Raw genomic sequence first — 17,945 nt, forward strand, 5'->3', positions numbered from 1 at the left:
TTTCATGAGAAAGTAAAATGAAACTGACGAATATTGGCGAAAACTATTTGAAAACGATCTTAACTAAACCAAAATTTATTGAAAATTGAGAATGATTTTTTTTCGAATAATTTGTTCGTAATATTTCTTAATATCTACGTAAAATTAATATTATTTCTCAAATAAAACAAAAAAAGTTGCTAAAACATGAGAAAAATGATAAAACATTTAAAAAAATAAGTAAAAGATATTGAAACACACTGTACTACGCCATGACTCGCTATCATTGGACGGGGCGTGACTACACTAATGGTGGGAGTGATGACGCTAGAGGTAGGCGTGACCCGCCCACAGCCTGCAACCGTACTGCACTGTGATTGGCCACTACTTCAAACGTGATAATTGCATAGAAATAATTAATTTAAAAATGTTTTTCCAACATTTCTCCCATAGGTATTTGATAAACTTTCGATTTAAGCAAGAAAAAAAAAATCCCTTTAAAAATACGATAAATAATATTTCTTTTGGGATAATACTTCCTGTTTTACACAATTATCGTTAACAGAAACAAAAAAGTTGAAAATTTGTATTGTTTTATCGTGAAATAGATTAAAAAGAAATGGGCTTAAGAGCCGCCATTAAATAGGCTGTAAGCTTACTATACACTCCATCCGGTGGAGAACTCTAGCGGCAATTTCTGTAAATATAAATGCAGTTTCTACATACACATTTAACCATGTTTATGACTCACTAGACTTTTACAGTACTATCTTATTTTTACATTTAACCATGTTGCGGCTCACTAGACTTATATATGACCACCTTACATTCATTTTAACCATGTTGGAGACTCACTAGACTAATGTACGACCACCATACACTCACATTTAACCATGTTGGTAACTCTCAACACATATACGACCACTTTACACTCTCATTTATCAATGTTGACGACTCACTAGACTTATATACCACCACCTTACACTTACATTTAACCATGTTGGTGACTCTCAAGACTTATATAGGACTATCTTACACTCACATTTAACCAAGTTGGTGACTCTCAAGACTTATGTAGGACTATCTTACACTCACATTTAACCATGTTGGTAACTCTCAAGACTTATATACGACCACCTTACACTCTCATTTAACAATGTTAACGACTCTCTAGACTGATACAGGACCACCTTACACTCACATTTTTACGACTCACTAGACTTAAATAGAACTATCTTACACCTAAAGTTAACTATCTTGACGTCTCACTAGACCTATACAGGATTATTTTGCACTCACCTTTAACCATGTTGAGAACTCACTAGACTTATATAGAACTAAATTACACTCATATTTAACCATGTTGACAACTCTCTAGACTTACATGGGACTATCCTACACTCCCATTTAATCATGTTGGTGCCTCACTAGACGAATGTATGTCTAGTTTACATTAATATTTAACTATTAAATGTTGTGAATGTTGAATAATGAATGTCATGTTGGTGACTCACTAGACTTATAAAGGTCCATCTTACACTCACATTCAACTTATTGTTTTCCTCATTACATGGAACCTATTTATGTACTAGTCTATTTTTTTGTCAAACTATCTACTACACATCTTCATGTTGGTGAAGTAAGTTTAATTTGAGCTACTTCTTTTTCAACTTTGCTATTTCACTGTGAGTGGTACCTCGTTTTATAGGCAGTTTCTGGAATAGAACGATCCCACTAAGGTTATATTGCTCAGTTAATAAGTGAGTAATTGTTTCAGACTTATGCATACATCATTGTAATCTCACTTTATGTTACATTGAACCAATCTTGGCGAATCCTAGATGAATAATACTTTAATGCAACCTTCCTTTTACATCCTGTTGAACCGAATTGGCTTCTCAACGCGGATAAAGGGGATGTGTATTGCCGTGAGCTGGTAACATTTGGCAAGTTAAAAGTATTACTTCTTATTACTCCTCCAGTAACTATTATGCCAATCAAATAATTTTGTGTGCTTAAATTTTTTAATTTTAATCATGATCAATTTAATTGATTACAGTTTTGTCCATCTCATCATTTAACCTTCATAACACCAGCACAAATTTCACACGTAAATAAAAGTATAAGTTTGAAGATCTGTAAAACGGAAATGCCAACGCAATTAATGGATTGCAAAAATATATAAGTACGTAAAACTGCGGAAAGAGAAAACCATGCGTTAGTTACAGCAGATTCATTTTTTAGTGCATAATGCGTAAAATAATAGACATAGAAAACTAATCAAAATAAAACTATTTGAATAGGAACATATGCGTGCCACGACGACTGTTATTCTCTTAGCAGATCTGGTTGCCTATGACCATGAACCTGACTGTTCAAATATACGCATGTGTGTACAGATATTTTTACATGACTGGCGTTCTATGGCCCCAATTACTTCCCAAGTTTTTAACCTTTTTAATGGGTTGGTGTTATTTCTGTTCTAATGATAATATCAAGGTCAATTTTTATTTTGCAAAAATTAATGGCTAATATATAATTACTGTTTATTATTTTTGGCGCCTGATTCATTGTTTCAATTGGATGAAATTGCTAATTTCAGTCATATTTTGTATTTCTTTAATTATGCCGAGCTTTCGACCTAGGGACAAGGTCATCTTCAGGGCTAATTTATAATGTAATATTTTACATCATTAAAGGGTTGGTGTGTCTTCTGTCTTGTCTACACAAGGTCCATTGTCAATTAGCCCTGAAGATGACCTAGTCCCAAGGTCGAAAGCTCGGCATAATTAAAGAAATACAAAATACGACTGAAAAAGGTTTAATATGTATATATACGAGGGTCGTTTGAAAAGTCCGTGCAAAGTCAGAGAGATAGCACCACTGGCGCGTATCGAGGTTATGTTTAGTTAGTAGCATCTCTTGGAAGAACACACACCAAGTTTCAGCCAGATCGGTCTATTTCTTTGTGTTTGGCATTCGTTTGAATCGAGGAAGTCGAGTGATTTTCAAAAAATGGACGAAAAAGAATTTCGTGTGTTGATTAAACACTACTTTAGGAAAGGCAAAACGCCTCAGGAGACTAAAGAGAAGCTTGATAAACATTATGGTGACTCTGCACCTTCGATTAGAACAGTTTATAAGTGGTTTCAAAATTTTCGGAGTGGCCATATGGGCACAAGTGACGCTGAACGTTCTGGACGCCCTGTTGAGGTTACTACTCCAGAAATCATTGATAAAATCCATGATATGGTGATGGATGACAGAAGAGTGAAGGTGCGTGAGATGGCTAGTGCTGTGGGCATCTCGAATGAACGGGTACATAATATTTTGCATCAACATTTGGACATGACAAAGCTATCCGCAAGATGGGTGCCGCGATTGCTCACGCTTGACCAAAAACGAAATCGTGTGAAGTGTTGCAAGGGCGGTTTGCAGCTGTTCCAGAAGAATCCGCAGGACTTTAAGCGTCGTTTCGTCACTGTGGATGAAACATGGATACATCACTACACTCCTGAGACCAAAGAACAATCTAAACAATGGGTTACCAAGGGGGAATCTGCGCCAAAAAAGGCGAAGACCGTTCCTTCGGCCGGAAAGATTATGGCGACTGTCTTTTGGGATTCGCAAGGAATAATCCTCATCGACTATCTGGAAAAGGGTAAAACTATTACAGGTGCTTATTATTCATCGTTATTGGACCGTTTGAAAAACGAACTGCAAGAAAAACGCCCGCGATTGGCCCACAAAAAAGTCCTTTTCCATCACGTCAACGCACCAGCTCACACCTCGGCAGTTGGGGTCGCAAAATTAATGGAAATAGGGTTCCAACTCGTTTCACATGCCCCCTATTCTCCAGACTTGGCTCCCTCGGACTACTATTTGTTCCCCAATATGAAGAAATGGCTGGCGGGAAAAAGATTTTATTCAAACGAGGTGATTGCAGAAACGAATGGCTATTTTTCAGACTTGGACAAATCCTATTATTCGGAAGGGATCAACAAACTAGAGCAGCGTTGGACGAAGTGTATAAGCCTAAAAGGAGACTATGTTGAAAAATAAAAAAGGTTTACCCCCAAAAATTAAGTAGTTTTTATTTTTGCACGGACTTTTCAAACGACCCTCGTATAATTTAGACAAAAAAAAAAAAATGTAGCTACATTGGATAAAAATGACCGTCGTTGAGGTATAGTTTTATTTCTCCTAACCTATAAAGAAAAAGGAAATATTGATATCTTGTTGTAGATTTTGGGTCTTTACCGGAAATAAAAACGTTTTGTGGCCCCCTCAGTTTATGAGATATTTTTTTAGAAAAATTTTTCATGTGACAAAACATTTCTAAAATTAAAAAGCACAGAAAGTTGAAACTTTTAACTTTGATTTCACTGCTCCAAGGGAACTGATTGTAGGTTTAGAAGTCAAATTCTTTCAACGGAAGTAAATGTTCACTTGAGATTTCCTCGAAAAGATGTACAACGAAGCGGATGTCACGATAATTTTTGTTTTTAAGCAAACAGTCTATTGACTTTGGCAGTATACCAAAACAGCTGACGTAGCATCCTCAACTGTTTTAAATAATAAGAAAAATCAAGGCAGCCGTGTATATCCTTGACGAAACTTCTTGGCCTTAAAATTGAAAAAATAAATAAATAAATAAAAAATTAATGCACACATCAGCGTGACGTATTTAAAAAAAAATAATAATAAGTGTCGTGACATTCAGAACTAATCCAACAAGGGCCTATGACTCCCCCCACTCATAGGTATAGTGGGGAGGGTGTAGGGGGGCCACTGAATGTTTTCACAACAATTCTACTAAACACTGTAATCACAGCTTATGGGTGAGGGGACAAAAGTCGAGACAAAAACAAAATTATGATCTAAGCAATTTTTGCTCTTTATGAATGTCTATTACAAAGGATTGTAGCGTCTTCTACGTCGTTATTATTAACAATAATTACTAAGTCAAGATTTACAAAGAGGGGCTTTCGGACTATGATATTCACGACTGTGTCTATTTCTTTCTAGGATAGAACACTATTATTATATTTCTTAGTTCTGTGATTTTTTTTATTATTATTATTTATTTATTTTTTCTATAAATATGACTACGTAATTATATAGCTATCATAGAATCTTAAAAAAATACGTCACAACAATATAACGTCATTGTTTTTTATTTCTATTTCATGAAACATAGTTTTTAAACGATATTTATAATTTTAATATGAATTTTTTTTTAAATATTAACATGAGTGAAATGAACTTTCTGAGTTCAAAGAAAATCATTAGAAGAACTATTTTCGGGAAAATGTCAAAAAGTATATAAATTAATTAAAATGACGTAGTATTTCCGTTCGGGGAAATCTTGATCGCCATGTTTTTGGATCGATTTTGGAGATGAACACACTTGGAATTCAGCGGAACTAAAACGATATATTTTTTTTTTTATGGCGCGTCTATATCAGAAGTTATGGGCGCTCGTAGTTCGTATACTTTCGGTACAGGCAACATTGTCAATCACCGTTCGATGAGCTGGATTCAATACCGGCTAATCCATCACGCTAACCACTGAGATTAACCCTTTCCCTTAAAACTTTTTATTTATTCGCAAAAATAACGCCAGTCACTGAATTATTATAAAGATCAATTGTCAATTAACTAGTAACAGTTAATTATAATAATAATAGCACAAGTTAAAAGTTACAATAACAGGTAAAAGATCATGTGGGCTGCAAGAGGTATGCAATTAACACATTCATATATGATTCCCGCCAAGCAGGTTGCCTTGATTGACTCAACTAGGTGAAGGACATAGAGATAATTTTAAGTAAGCCTTACAGCTGACACTGACTAAATGTGATATTACCATTGCCTTCATGATTGCACTTCCTAGTTTTCTAATTACGTAACACGAACATCTCTCTCTCTCACTCTCTCTGTGTGTGTGTGGGGAGGGGGGTTAAAATTTTGAAAAAGATTGATTCATGCTTTTTTGCTTTCTCTGGGTAAGGCGAGTACAGTGAGAAAAAAATGGAATTGTAACCTGAAAAAGTGGGGTTTTTTATCTTAAAAAAATAATAAAAGATAAAGAATAATTCTTAAAAAAAGTAGCAATTAATCAATCTATAAGTTTGAATTAATCAGTGAAATCTTGAAAATTAAAGTGACGTATATCAAAAAAGCACTTGTAAATATTGATTTATTAATTTTGATGAATTATTATTAATTCTTCGTTATTGGTTTCTCATTTCCTGTACGAGACAGTTTCGCTAATCAGGCTGAATTTCCATTTTGGGTTTTCACAGAATACAAGGCTAAGAGGAAAAAGGAGAGAGTTACTGAGCATGCGCGATTTAAGGGTTCTACTGAGATTAGTGAAGAAAGGGAGTGTTGCTGAACGAGAAAGTGAATCAGCAATAATATATTGAAATGGTGTAACGCCAAGGCCTAGAATAACCGAAGTGCAGTAGAGAGAATGAGTCGAAACTACACCACAAAATGGACGAAGAAGCTTCATTTTAATACTACGAATCCTTACAAAAAAAAACATTACGGAATCTAGTCCAATAAAAAAAGGAGACAAGACCAACTTTATATATTGATCCAATCAGAGAACTGACTGTAGTTTTTCTTTGTTTCACTTGGTATATATTAAACACGTTAAGAATCTATAACATAAAATTGTCCACGAAATAAGAGCCCTTCTGAGACAGTGGCGCCCCTTTAAAATGCTATTTCAGCAGAATGTATGGTCCTGAACATTTATGTAAACAATCTAATTGTTTAAACATGGTTTCGCCGATAGTTGCAGTTCAACTATGTAGCCAATCGTTTGATTCAGGTTTTTTTCTGACGCACGATATTAATGAGCTTTGCTGCTCTCCCAGATATAAGCTCATGTTTAAACCTGCATTAAGCACGTTACCAAACGCATAAAATCGTTAGCATTTGAATGATGCAGCAACTAACGCAGCCACAGTTGATTTAAGTCTAGAGAATCATGTAATCCTGTTATCTGTGTGTAAAAAAAAAACACCTGAAGTACGTCAACATCTGGCTGGATAAATTTAATCTAATGGAAGCGCGACTCAACTTATCACCCTTTATGATAATCGTAGTATTAATTTGGCCGCAATGACGTAATATCCAACATTCGCGCGTAATTATAACAATTCCCTCTTCATGCTGCATTCGTTTTATTAGAAAATCTATTCACTTTTAATGTTTCCACTTTCCGACGAGTAATTGTGCAGATCTTCGATTGGGAGTTTTCACCGGAAGTTTACGATTTAATTACTTCCGATCACAACAGTTTTTTTTTGTTTTTTTTTGGTGGACACACGTGTTTATGTACGTACCGGTACCTTGAGCGACAACACTAAGCTTCCTTTGAAAACGATCTAACCAAAATTATCAATTCGGTGACGCAAAATAAACGGATAAACGGGCCTAGCTTCCTAAATTCCAATCGCGTGTTAAAGTACAAGATCTCCCGCTAGTGAATTGCAGGGACAGATGCCATAAACATGCGTACATATTCTTTTGAATAACTGCCGCCTAAAAAATAGTCGCAGATTTAAGCACAGACAGATTTCATTGCTGGTAATAATCCTGGCCCTTCACTTAACAGCCTTCTCGATCGATAATGCTATTATACACTGTTTAGTAAACATAGATATCTCTCCAGTGGAGGACTTACTTACCTCTTTGCGTACACCCGGGAATATGATGAGGAAGGCTATGTAGAGAGTGATGAAGGCTAGGCAGGCCGCTATACAAGGAACATCGCCTGTGACGGCCGTCCTGTTCGGCACGTTGTACAATGGAGGTCCGCTACTGTCTTCGTCCCCATTCCACCAGCCCATATCTCAACAACTGTGAACACAATCAATATCATCGATATAAACTCATTTAACATTGAATTTCATAATCGATACATACACATTAGGTATAAAAGTAGGAAAAAGGTAATTTCCACAATCTTCCAGGTTTCCTTACTCCAAAGAGAACCTGCAGAACAAGGGTAACCTGTAGGAGAAGGTTCTAGAAAGCGATGACGCGATAAGTAGGAAGATGGAGGAAACTCTAATACACCTTCTGACAGGATGCGATGCCATTTTAATCAAGAAAGATTTCAGACACCTAGGCAATCACCAAGTGCTGGAGAAGGATATATTCACCTTAGAATCCCCCTCAGATTCAGGAATTACCCCCGTCACTGAGACTGTCCTGGAAGCACAATAGATCTTTCGAGATCTCCGTGCACAGCAGCCGCCTCCTTCTCTTCCAATAAAGCTAACCTCAGTATAAATTCATGATTTTGAATCTACAACTTTAAAAGGTTTATAAAATTACAACCTTTTGACTTAAATTACTCGCTATTATCAAAAGTTACTCACAAATTGCACAACACCTGCCCGTTCTCTCTTCCCAACTGCTAAGAATAGAAAGCTAATTTACGACGGCAGTTTTTAAAAAGGAAAAAAAGACTACTAAAAGTTTTGTAATGAAATATGAGTAAAAAAAAGTATTACAATATAGTAATAAATAATGTAACTACTAAGTTCACTACGTATTACAGACACAATGTGCCTTGATTTACAATATAGTTCAGATTGGAATAAAAACAAGGCAGTACAACGGTGCTGGTGGTCACCAAGACTTCCAGCCGGAGCCAAGAAATTATTGGACCGTAAAAGATCTCCTCTCTGTTGTTCACCAGTTTGTCTCACCTTTCACTTGCCCCCAAAATGCTCTCCTTAATTCTACCTATATATTTTTTAGGTTTCCGTTTTAGTCAAGTTTTTCCAATTTACGTAAAAATTTAAAATTTTCTTTAAAGTAAAGATTTTGTTCAAACAAATATTTGACGTCATTATAAGTGGTGTATTTGGTAAGTTTATCTAAAAGGTTACATTTCCGTGTATGGTTACAATCTGCATAGTGCTAAGACTTAACTGATTAGCTTGAAGAACTCTTGTGAGTCATCAGAACCTTGAGGACAGTAGTGACGAGGAATTCGTGCATGAATGTCCCTAAGGAGATCATGTTCATTCAGGCTTATCCAGCATTTCAAGCATGCTGAGAAAGCCCTGACAGCCGTGAAGTTGCAGACAAACTGCAGCATTACCTGGATGCCAGGCTACGCTTACCGAAAAATCATCCTTGCATTGATGAAAAGCTGCAATTAAGCACCACCAAGCGCACAGCACAGCATTAGACGGGGGGGGGGACAGTGTCCCAAAAATGTCCAAAGAGCAATTAACACTATCATATTAAAATAAATGAAAAGGTCGATCTTACAGTTGGATGCATTCTCAGGGGCAACATGCTTGGCTGCACCTCACTTCCTTGTCAGCTGGGTGACGACCCAATTGTTGACAGTTTTAGGTGCCCAATAGAGACGCGGAAAGAATAAGAGTAGGGATAATAAAAACGATCTTGAACATAAAAACAGGTACAAGGTGGATATCCATGTTTTCTGACCGGAACTTCCTCCTTTATATCTATGTGTATTTGAAACAAAAACCACAAGAAAAAAAAAGAAATTACTGCTACGAAAAACTCACAGGGAATTCTCTTACTACCAAAGTTATTACTCACAAAGGATTACCCCCCGCTGGGATCCCAAAGAAGAAGAAGTGCCTAGTCCCACTTCCCTTGAGGGCGTAAGCAAATCTATTTAACTCTCGATGGAATAAAGATCTCTCTCGCTCCAGAAGTAAAACATTATAATGCCTGGTGGAAATTCAATTTGCCACTCTATTGTGACAATATTTTTTTTAAATTTTTATAGAAGTGAAAGTTTATATTTTGGTTTAAGTTCATTGGCGCCTGGAGCTTTTTTTAAGCGGACACTGGAGCGGCTGGATTCGATCCCCGGTATATCCACTATGGAATGCAGCCTATACGTTAACCACTCAGCTAATCCCTTCCCTAAGTGAAAGTATTAAAATGAAGATAAAAAGCAATAAATTGTCCGTGCCATATAATTTATTAATATAATCGTTTAATGTACAATAATTATAATAAATTCCAATCGCGTGTTAAAGTACAAGATCTCCCGCTAGTGAATTGCAGGGACAGATGCCATGAACATGCATACATATTCTTTTGAATAAGTTCTTATACAAAATAAAAATACACAAACTAAATACAATGAGCTATTAAAAAAGCAAGAATTAAAAAATAATAATGTTTCTTTATACGGTACAGCGCAGTGTTAAACATAGCCACTACTCGTGGACATTAATGGCTGTATTTACTATCTTATATATGTTATTGTACATTATTATACTATGTCGTATTATGCGTGTTTTAAGATTTAGTAAGACTTAAATCATCGTCCTGTCTTAGTTTAAGCATTAAGCCCCTCCTCCCAGCATACAGGAAACATCCATGATTTCAAAATTCATCAAAATAAATTGGTGTGTCCACTCACACGACTTCCTGTTACTGCCATTCCCAAGGTTCGAACCCATTAATATCCTCCAAACTGGGAATATTTGTCCCATATTATTAACAGTGTAACTTGTACATTACACTGAAATGTAGCCTTACAGGAAAGCCTCTAGCCTCTCCACAGGAACGTCCTTAAAACGAGTTTTTCTAGAAAAAAAAAAAGGATTTCCCAACAGCCACTTTAGGGAAAATCTCGGGAAAAATGAAGAAAGCCTTAAAAGACCTACTTCCGGTTGAGGTTTTCTTCAACCTCGGAATGTTACCTAAACAAATATCCTTCCGTAAAGTGCATTAGAGACAGAACGATACATTTCACGAAAATGGGGTTTCAGAGGTAATCTGCACATCTCCTCTAGCAGGGGTGCCCTCAGTAGAACTTCTTTAAATATATAAGATTTTAGACAGAATTTTGGAACATAAATAATTTAAATGTATTTACATAAATTTAGTAAACTTTCCCACGGGGTCATTTTAAACTCTCGACTCCAGGTTCCCCCCATTGTTGTTTTAAATTCCTAAAAAACATAAAATGAACCTTCAAGCTTGAATGCTTCCAATAAATGTAAAAATACATGGTAATAAACATTGCTGAAGTAAGTCCACCCATTAAGTTCTGTAAAGTCCCTTTAATAGTCTTATGTACCATTTTAAACAATATATTCCCACATTAAAAACTAAATAAACATGTTATAAAACACAAAATATATATATATATATATATATATATATATATATTCCAAAAAAGCAAAAAACAATCGATGTCCTTGAAAATAGTTCTTCGCCAATATAGGTGAACTCGTGAACTATAAACTATAGAGTGGCGGGGTCATGCAGGTTGTGTAGATGGTGAGTTGTCTTGTCTTGTTTTGTCTTGCACGAATGATAATAAAGACCAAGGTTAGACTAAATCTTAAGTCTTAATATTTGTTTGTAAATCGTAGAAAATTATGATATATCTAAGATTTGTGTTCAGTCAAGTTGTTTGTTCTGGCCTCTCGCAAGGCTAAAAATGGACTTGCAATTCTTCTTTCTAGCTCGAAGGGCTTCGCGGGCTTCTCAACCACACTTTGCCAATATCATCGCTCATTAAAGCAATTCTTCTTTCTAGCTCGAAGGGCTTCGTGGGCTTCTCAACCACTCTTTGCCAATATCATCGCTCATTAAAGCAATTCTTCTTTCTAGCTCGATGGGCTTCGCGGGCTTCTCAACCACTCTTTGCCAATATCATCGCTCATTAAAGCAATTCTTCTTTCTAGCTTGAAATGCTTCGCAGACTTCTCATCCATACTTTTCCAATCCTCTCTCATTTCTCCGGTTCTTCTTATTCCTCATAATCACATGCTTTCTAATCCCGCATCATGGGTTCCCAGTACTTCAGGCCTCTCCAGGAAGGCTACTCAAATTTATTATAGAATCTTTTATTCTTTTCTACCTCATTCGTTTATTATTTCTCTCTTGTTCATCAATCCCACTAGATTCTGATCGTGGTACACACACAGTTCTATCAATTCATTATATTCTTACTCTTAACACTCGTAAGACTTTTACACAAAGACTTTTACACTGTAACCGGAAAGTTTTTAGATAGGAAATGACAGTTTTTGAGTATATTCCTATCCATAACCGGAAACTATTTACTACCCGTTTATTTATCAATATTACTTATATTTACAATCAAGTAAACATGGTTTACAAAACGACGTTTTGAAAAGTACACAGTGCAAAACCCCTAAACTTTCAAGATTACCAATTATTTTTTGGAATTCCTAGAGGATAAAAAAATGCACTAAAATGAGCTATAATCAACATATTTTGTGAATGATTCACGATAAATTTCATTTATATTTCACGTTATAAACTCCAAATTTGTATCTCTTGGGAGGAAAAAATTTAAAGCAACCGTTTTTGTCGTGATTACCATAAAATTAATGTTAAAAGCCAATACAATAAAGCAAAAATACCAAATAGATCTTGGTTCATGAATACGAATTGCCATGTTGTTCACGCAAATAGTTGTTTTTTTTAAAAAACTTTAGAAAAATGTCGAAAGCCTGACGGCAGTGTTCTAATTATAACTTGCTTCAGTATCTTTGTGATGTTTCTGTAAAATTACGTTTCTATTTTTATTCAACGATCATCGCCAACATAACAAAATTATGAAGGATTTCCATAGCAACAGGTTAAAATAAAGTTTAAGGTCATTACCAAAAGCAGGAACCTTATTCTTTATTTGCGTTTTGTTTACCAGAAATCTGCCAATCACGAAACGTTCGCCCCCCTTGAAGTTATTCTATTTCTTCTGGCACAGTTAGGGCGGATATGGTCACGTTTGTGTAGAATCAAAGGAGGTGTGGTGAGGTATTCTAACCGTGAACAATAATAAAAATAGCATTTTGATTTAGTTTTATCAAAAATCGTGCATGCAGGTTGTGTTCATGAATAAAAGAAAATTCGTCGCAGTGTTCTCTCATTCAACTCGTAAAAGGAAGTGTGTAAAAAGAGGACGCGTCAAGTTTTTTTAAGGTTAAATTTCAACAAGAAATGGGTCTTTTTGTTTATTAAAAAGCCAGCTCTAAACTCATCAATTTGATTCATCATGGAATCATTTTATACTACTTTGGTCTTCCGTAAATAAAACTTGCACTTCCGGTGGGACAATTTTGATCAAAAACCCTTATTTTGGAACACTTTCAATCAAATCAAATTTGAATTATTTTATTTTTAGTATTATTTTTGAGATAGTTGGATAAAAAAAGAACTTTACACACAACCAAACCTCAAAAAAATGGAAATTGCCTTTTTTAATAACTTAAAATTTAAAGTTCAACCCACGGAGCAAGGGAAATGAGTACTAATAAAACTACCAAGTACTCAATATGGGTGGGCAATTTCTACACACTTTCAGCTTGTCATAAAAATAATATCCTTGTTTATTTTAATTTAAGCAAGAAAATTTAAATGCAAATATAGTATAGTATTTATAATATACTAAGTATGACATTTTCATGGGAATAGGTTCTTATTTATAAATTGTCCAGTTAATCCGGGAAGGGGCCCCAAACGGAATTGTTCAACTATTCCAAACGTCATTATAAAATGTACTTTATATTAAATTTTTTAATACAAGCTATATTCTATATGAATTTATTACACATATAATATAGAGATTATATAGCAATGTATAATCTACTAAAACTAGAAACTTGCGTTCTCTTTAATATTTTGCTTTATTTAGTTTTTTGAACGAATTTAAAAAAAAAATGTATAAGTTGGTGACGTAATAGAAATACGCGCATGCTCACTCTGGGTAAATGCTTTTGTATTTATTACAAATGTTTGAAATAAGAACACAACTATGTATTTAGCTTACATAAAAAAAATAGATACAGCTGCACATGAAAACTTGTAATACTGAGTTGGTCTGTCAGTTTCAACAGCTTTTTTGGGGATTTTTTTAATCGTTTATTTGGTTACAAATAAAGCTCATCCTTGCGCATAGAATCTTATCCACAACGTACGTAAATTGGAGAACTTATATCAGGTTTGTAACAACTCTGGCAAGACATAACTTTTCAATGATTCTCATTGTCAGAGTGGTGATCGCCTGGCTACTGTCTTGCTGTAAGTACTATCTGGAAGAATGATATATTGTTCCGGTCGACTGTGATGAGATTTTTAATTTAAAGCGGAATTTCCTGTATAATGTGATTGAGACAGAAATAGTAAATTCAGTGTGAATGGTTTTGATTGGTGCCATAGAAAGAAGTGTCAACTATGTAGCCCAGAATTTTGAGAACTGCAAGCGCAATCGATATTATTAAATAATATAATAATTTCCCAAAACATGTTTTATGCTTAAGGGAACCACGACTTGAATTCAGGCCCAAATCGATATAGAAAATTTGACATGACTGTACCTACTTGCTGTTTACAACAGTGAATGTTCAACTAAAATCAATTATTTACCTTAAAATGATTTTCTAGTCACAGAATTAAAAGTTACCTTGCTTTCTTGCGGCTTTTTTTTAAGATGCTTAGAAGACTAAGTTAGTGATTATTAATTTTAATTCGATCACGACTTATATTGCATTTAAGAATTTATAACAAAATTATTTTTCTTTGTAACCAGGAAGTTAATGAATAATGGATTTAAAAAGTTGAAAGTTTTCTTCTCGATTATTAAATATCGGGTGAATAGAATTTGCAATTCTAATTTTTATCCAAGTGAAGAGAGAAAGAAAGAAAGAAAGAAACTTTTATTTTGTCCTGGGACAATATCCCTTAAGGACAACAAACAAAATTTAAATTACAAAATTAATTACAATAAGTTCTCTATAATATAAAAGTAAAATTATTATAACAAAAATTACATTGAAATGCACTTAATTTATAGATATAAAACTAAATAATAAATTCTCTAATGAGAGGCGTCTACTATGAAGGACCGCATTAAGAAATCATACAATGCATTTTTAAATGAAGCTATTGTACTTTTATGAATTAATGTAAGAGGTAAAGAATTCCAGAAAAGAGAAGATTGCACAAGAAATGAATTTTTATAGGTAACTGTTCGATATGGAGAAATATAAAATTTGAAATTAGCAGTTCTGGTATTTTTTAAATCTAATTGGGCCTTCCTAATAAACAGATTAAATAAATATTCAGGACGTTTATTTTTTAGAAGCATAAACAGAAACCTTCCCAATAAATACTTCCTTCTATACTTGACATTCAACCAATTAAGAAAAATAAAATGAGGAGTAATATGCTCATCTCTTCTTACATTTAGAATAAAACGAACACAGGAATTTATTGACCTTTGTAATTTTATGTTCAATTCAGCTGTTAAATCATTGTACACTAGCGAACAGTAATCTAAATGCGGAAATATAAGTGTAGTAATCAGCTGTTTTCTTAGCGAAATAGGCAGAATATTCCTATTGTATTTAAGCTGGCACAAAGTTTTAGAAATTTTGTTAGATATGTCACCAACATGATTATTCCATGATAGAGTACTAGTAATAGTGACACCCAAACATTTAGCAGAATCTACATAAGGAATAGAAGCCTGATCTATTGTTATTTTTGAAATAGAACTCACATCAATATCGTTGACATATCTGGCACTTCCAACAATCATGGCTTTGGTTTTGGAAACATTAAACTCAATACAATTTTGTTTCACCCATTCATTAATTAAATAAACATCGGAATTGACTTGGGCTATACCCTGTTCTAATTCAGACAATGGGCAATGAAGGTATATCTGTAAATCATCTGCATATAGACTATATTTGCAATGCTTGATAGATGATGAGATATCATTGATATACAGAGAGAACAGAAGAGGACCTAGAACAGAACCTTGGGGTACACCCGAATAAACTGGTTCCCATGATGAATAATCTCCATGCCCAGAGACAACGGACTGTTTTCTATTACACAAATATGATTGAAACCATCTAAGAGTTGCATCAGAAAATTCCAATAATTTTAATTTTTTTAGAAGAAGAGTGTGATTAACTGATTCGAAAGCCTTTGTAAAATCAAACAACACTAAAATGGTTAACATGCGCTTGTTAACATGCTAAGAGAGAGAGAGAGAGAGAGAGAGAGAGAGAGAGGGGGGGGGACTGAGAGAGTGGCGGGGTGTTGCAGCTTTTAGCAATGTTCTGTAATTCAGTCTGTCTTGTGGAAATGGTTTTAATAGCTGTAATAAGATCGCAATTTGGTGCAACTCATACACTTTCTCTTCTATAATTCTGAAGAGACTAACTTTAAGGCAACATAATCATCTATTCTGTGCCGTAGGACGGTTGTTCGTATGGGTCGAACGTAAGAAAGAGTCGATCCTAAGAGTTGATATTAAGATCAATAACTTTTAATTGAAACACTTTTCCATAAAAATACGATTTAGGGTAGCATTTCAGGGATAAGGAGCGGTTGTAAATCTTCCCCCTAGTGCTATTATTGTATCCTTGCCAGTATCTTGCCACCCATATGAGAATGAAATTTGGAATAAACTTTACAAAATTATAGAAAATCAGCTGAGATTTCTCTCAGCAATGTGAGATTTTCACGAAAATGACTCCTATAAAATTTCTTCAAACTTTGTGTACTAATTCTCTGTGGATCCATAAAGTGAAGTAATTGCCTATTTTTATAGGCGGGCTTTACGTATAACTACCAAATTAGGTGTCGTGGACGGAGGCGACTAGCAAACATACTTTACTGTAAATTTCTCATATTAACCATTAAATAAAATCCAAGACCACGAGATAGGGAATCGAACCCACTAAACCAACAATACATCTTAGCATTGCGGGTCTAGTCTATAACCGCCTAACATACTTTACTATAAATTTCTCATATTAACCATTAAATAAAATCCAAGACCTAGATTCAGGGATTCAAACCTACTAAACCAACAATACATCTTAGCTTTGCGGGTCTAGCCTATATTACCGCCTAACATACTTTACTATAAATTTCTCATATTAACTATTAAATCAAAGCCTATTGACCGGGAATCGAACCTACTAAACCAACAATATATCTTAGCATTGCGGGTCTAGCCTATAACCGCCTAACGTACTTTACTATAAATTTCTCATATTAACCATTAAATAAAATCCAATACTTAGAGATATGTAATCGAACCCACTAAACCAACAATACATCTTAGCTTTGCGGGTCTAGCCTATATTACCGCCTAACATACTTTACTATAAATTTCTCATATTAACCATTAAATAAAATCCAAGGCCTAGACCAGGGGAATCGAACCCACTAAACCAACAATACATCTAAGCTTGGAGGGTCTAATATCGTAACCGCTAGGCTACCGTGGCGCCTGCCTCTATAACTTTTATTTATAACATTTTCCCTAAACAATTCGGTTATGGGAACTTCTGGGAGAGGAGACGATGATGATTCGCCCCGAAAGGGCCATTCTTCTGTAATGCACAGGTCCTATTTTCTTGTGTATTGTTAGAAAGGGGAATCAATGTGTTGCTATAAACTTGCGAGTTTGAAGAAAAATTCCTTATTCCGGAAGGGCCCCATTTTCCACTCAAAGCGATTGATTGTTCACTTTCCCTAAAATGGTTTTTCTTTTATCTTCGCGTAGATATATATATATATATATATATATATATATATATATATATAAAACATTTTTTTAGGACACTTTCTTGGATAAGAGGATTTCCAGTAAAGTTTAAATTACAGTTAGGGAAAATTGTGTGAGATTTTGGTGCAAATTTTTCTCAAATGTTCGGAGTTTGGAAAATTTAATGCGTCACAAACTTTCAGCAATAAGAAACAGTCGTCGTGTGAATGTGCCCACACCAATTAGTGGTTAAGTTAAACTGTATTTAAGATCGGCCAAAAGATTTCTAACTGGGGGAGAGGGAAGCTTTATTCTAAGTTCTACTAATAACATAACCTTAAAAGTGCAGCAACTAGATGTTGTAGCGAAATTTCCCATTTTACAGAACATG

The 17,945-nt window shown here is 34.7% G+C and overlaps 1 protein-coding gene across 8 annotated transcripts in view; it reads right to left on the minus strand.

Annotated features, from left to right (window-relative positions):
• The window catches only part of mol (dual oxidase maturation factor 1 mol), a 155,123-nt gene that overhangs the window by 18,745 nt on the left and 118,433 nt on the right, over window positions 1-17,945 (minus strand). For all 8 annotated transcript variants that reach the window (XM_074112960.1, XM_074112958.1, XM_074112957.1 and 5 more), the window contains one exon: window positions 7,686-7,857. In XM_074112960.1, coding sequence (XP_073969061.1) covers window positions 7,686-7,847 — 162 coding nt within the window. In that variant the 5' untranslated portion in view covers window positions 7,848-7,857. The remainder of the gene's footprint in view (window positions 1-7,685; window positions 7,858-17,945) is intronic.

Source organism: Rhodnius prolixus, unplaced genomic scaffold, assembly GCF_049639745.1.
Source record: "Rhodnius prolixus isolate KJV_2025 unplaced genomic scaffold, Rpr scaffold_7, whole genome shotgun sequence".
Taxonomy (NCBI): Eukaryota; Metazoa; Arthropoda; class Insecta; order Hemiptera; family Reduviidae; genus Rhodnius; species Rhodnius prolixus.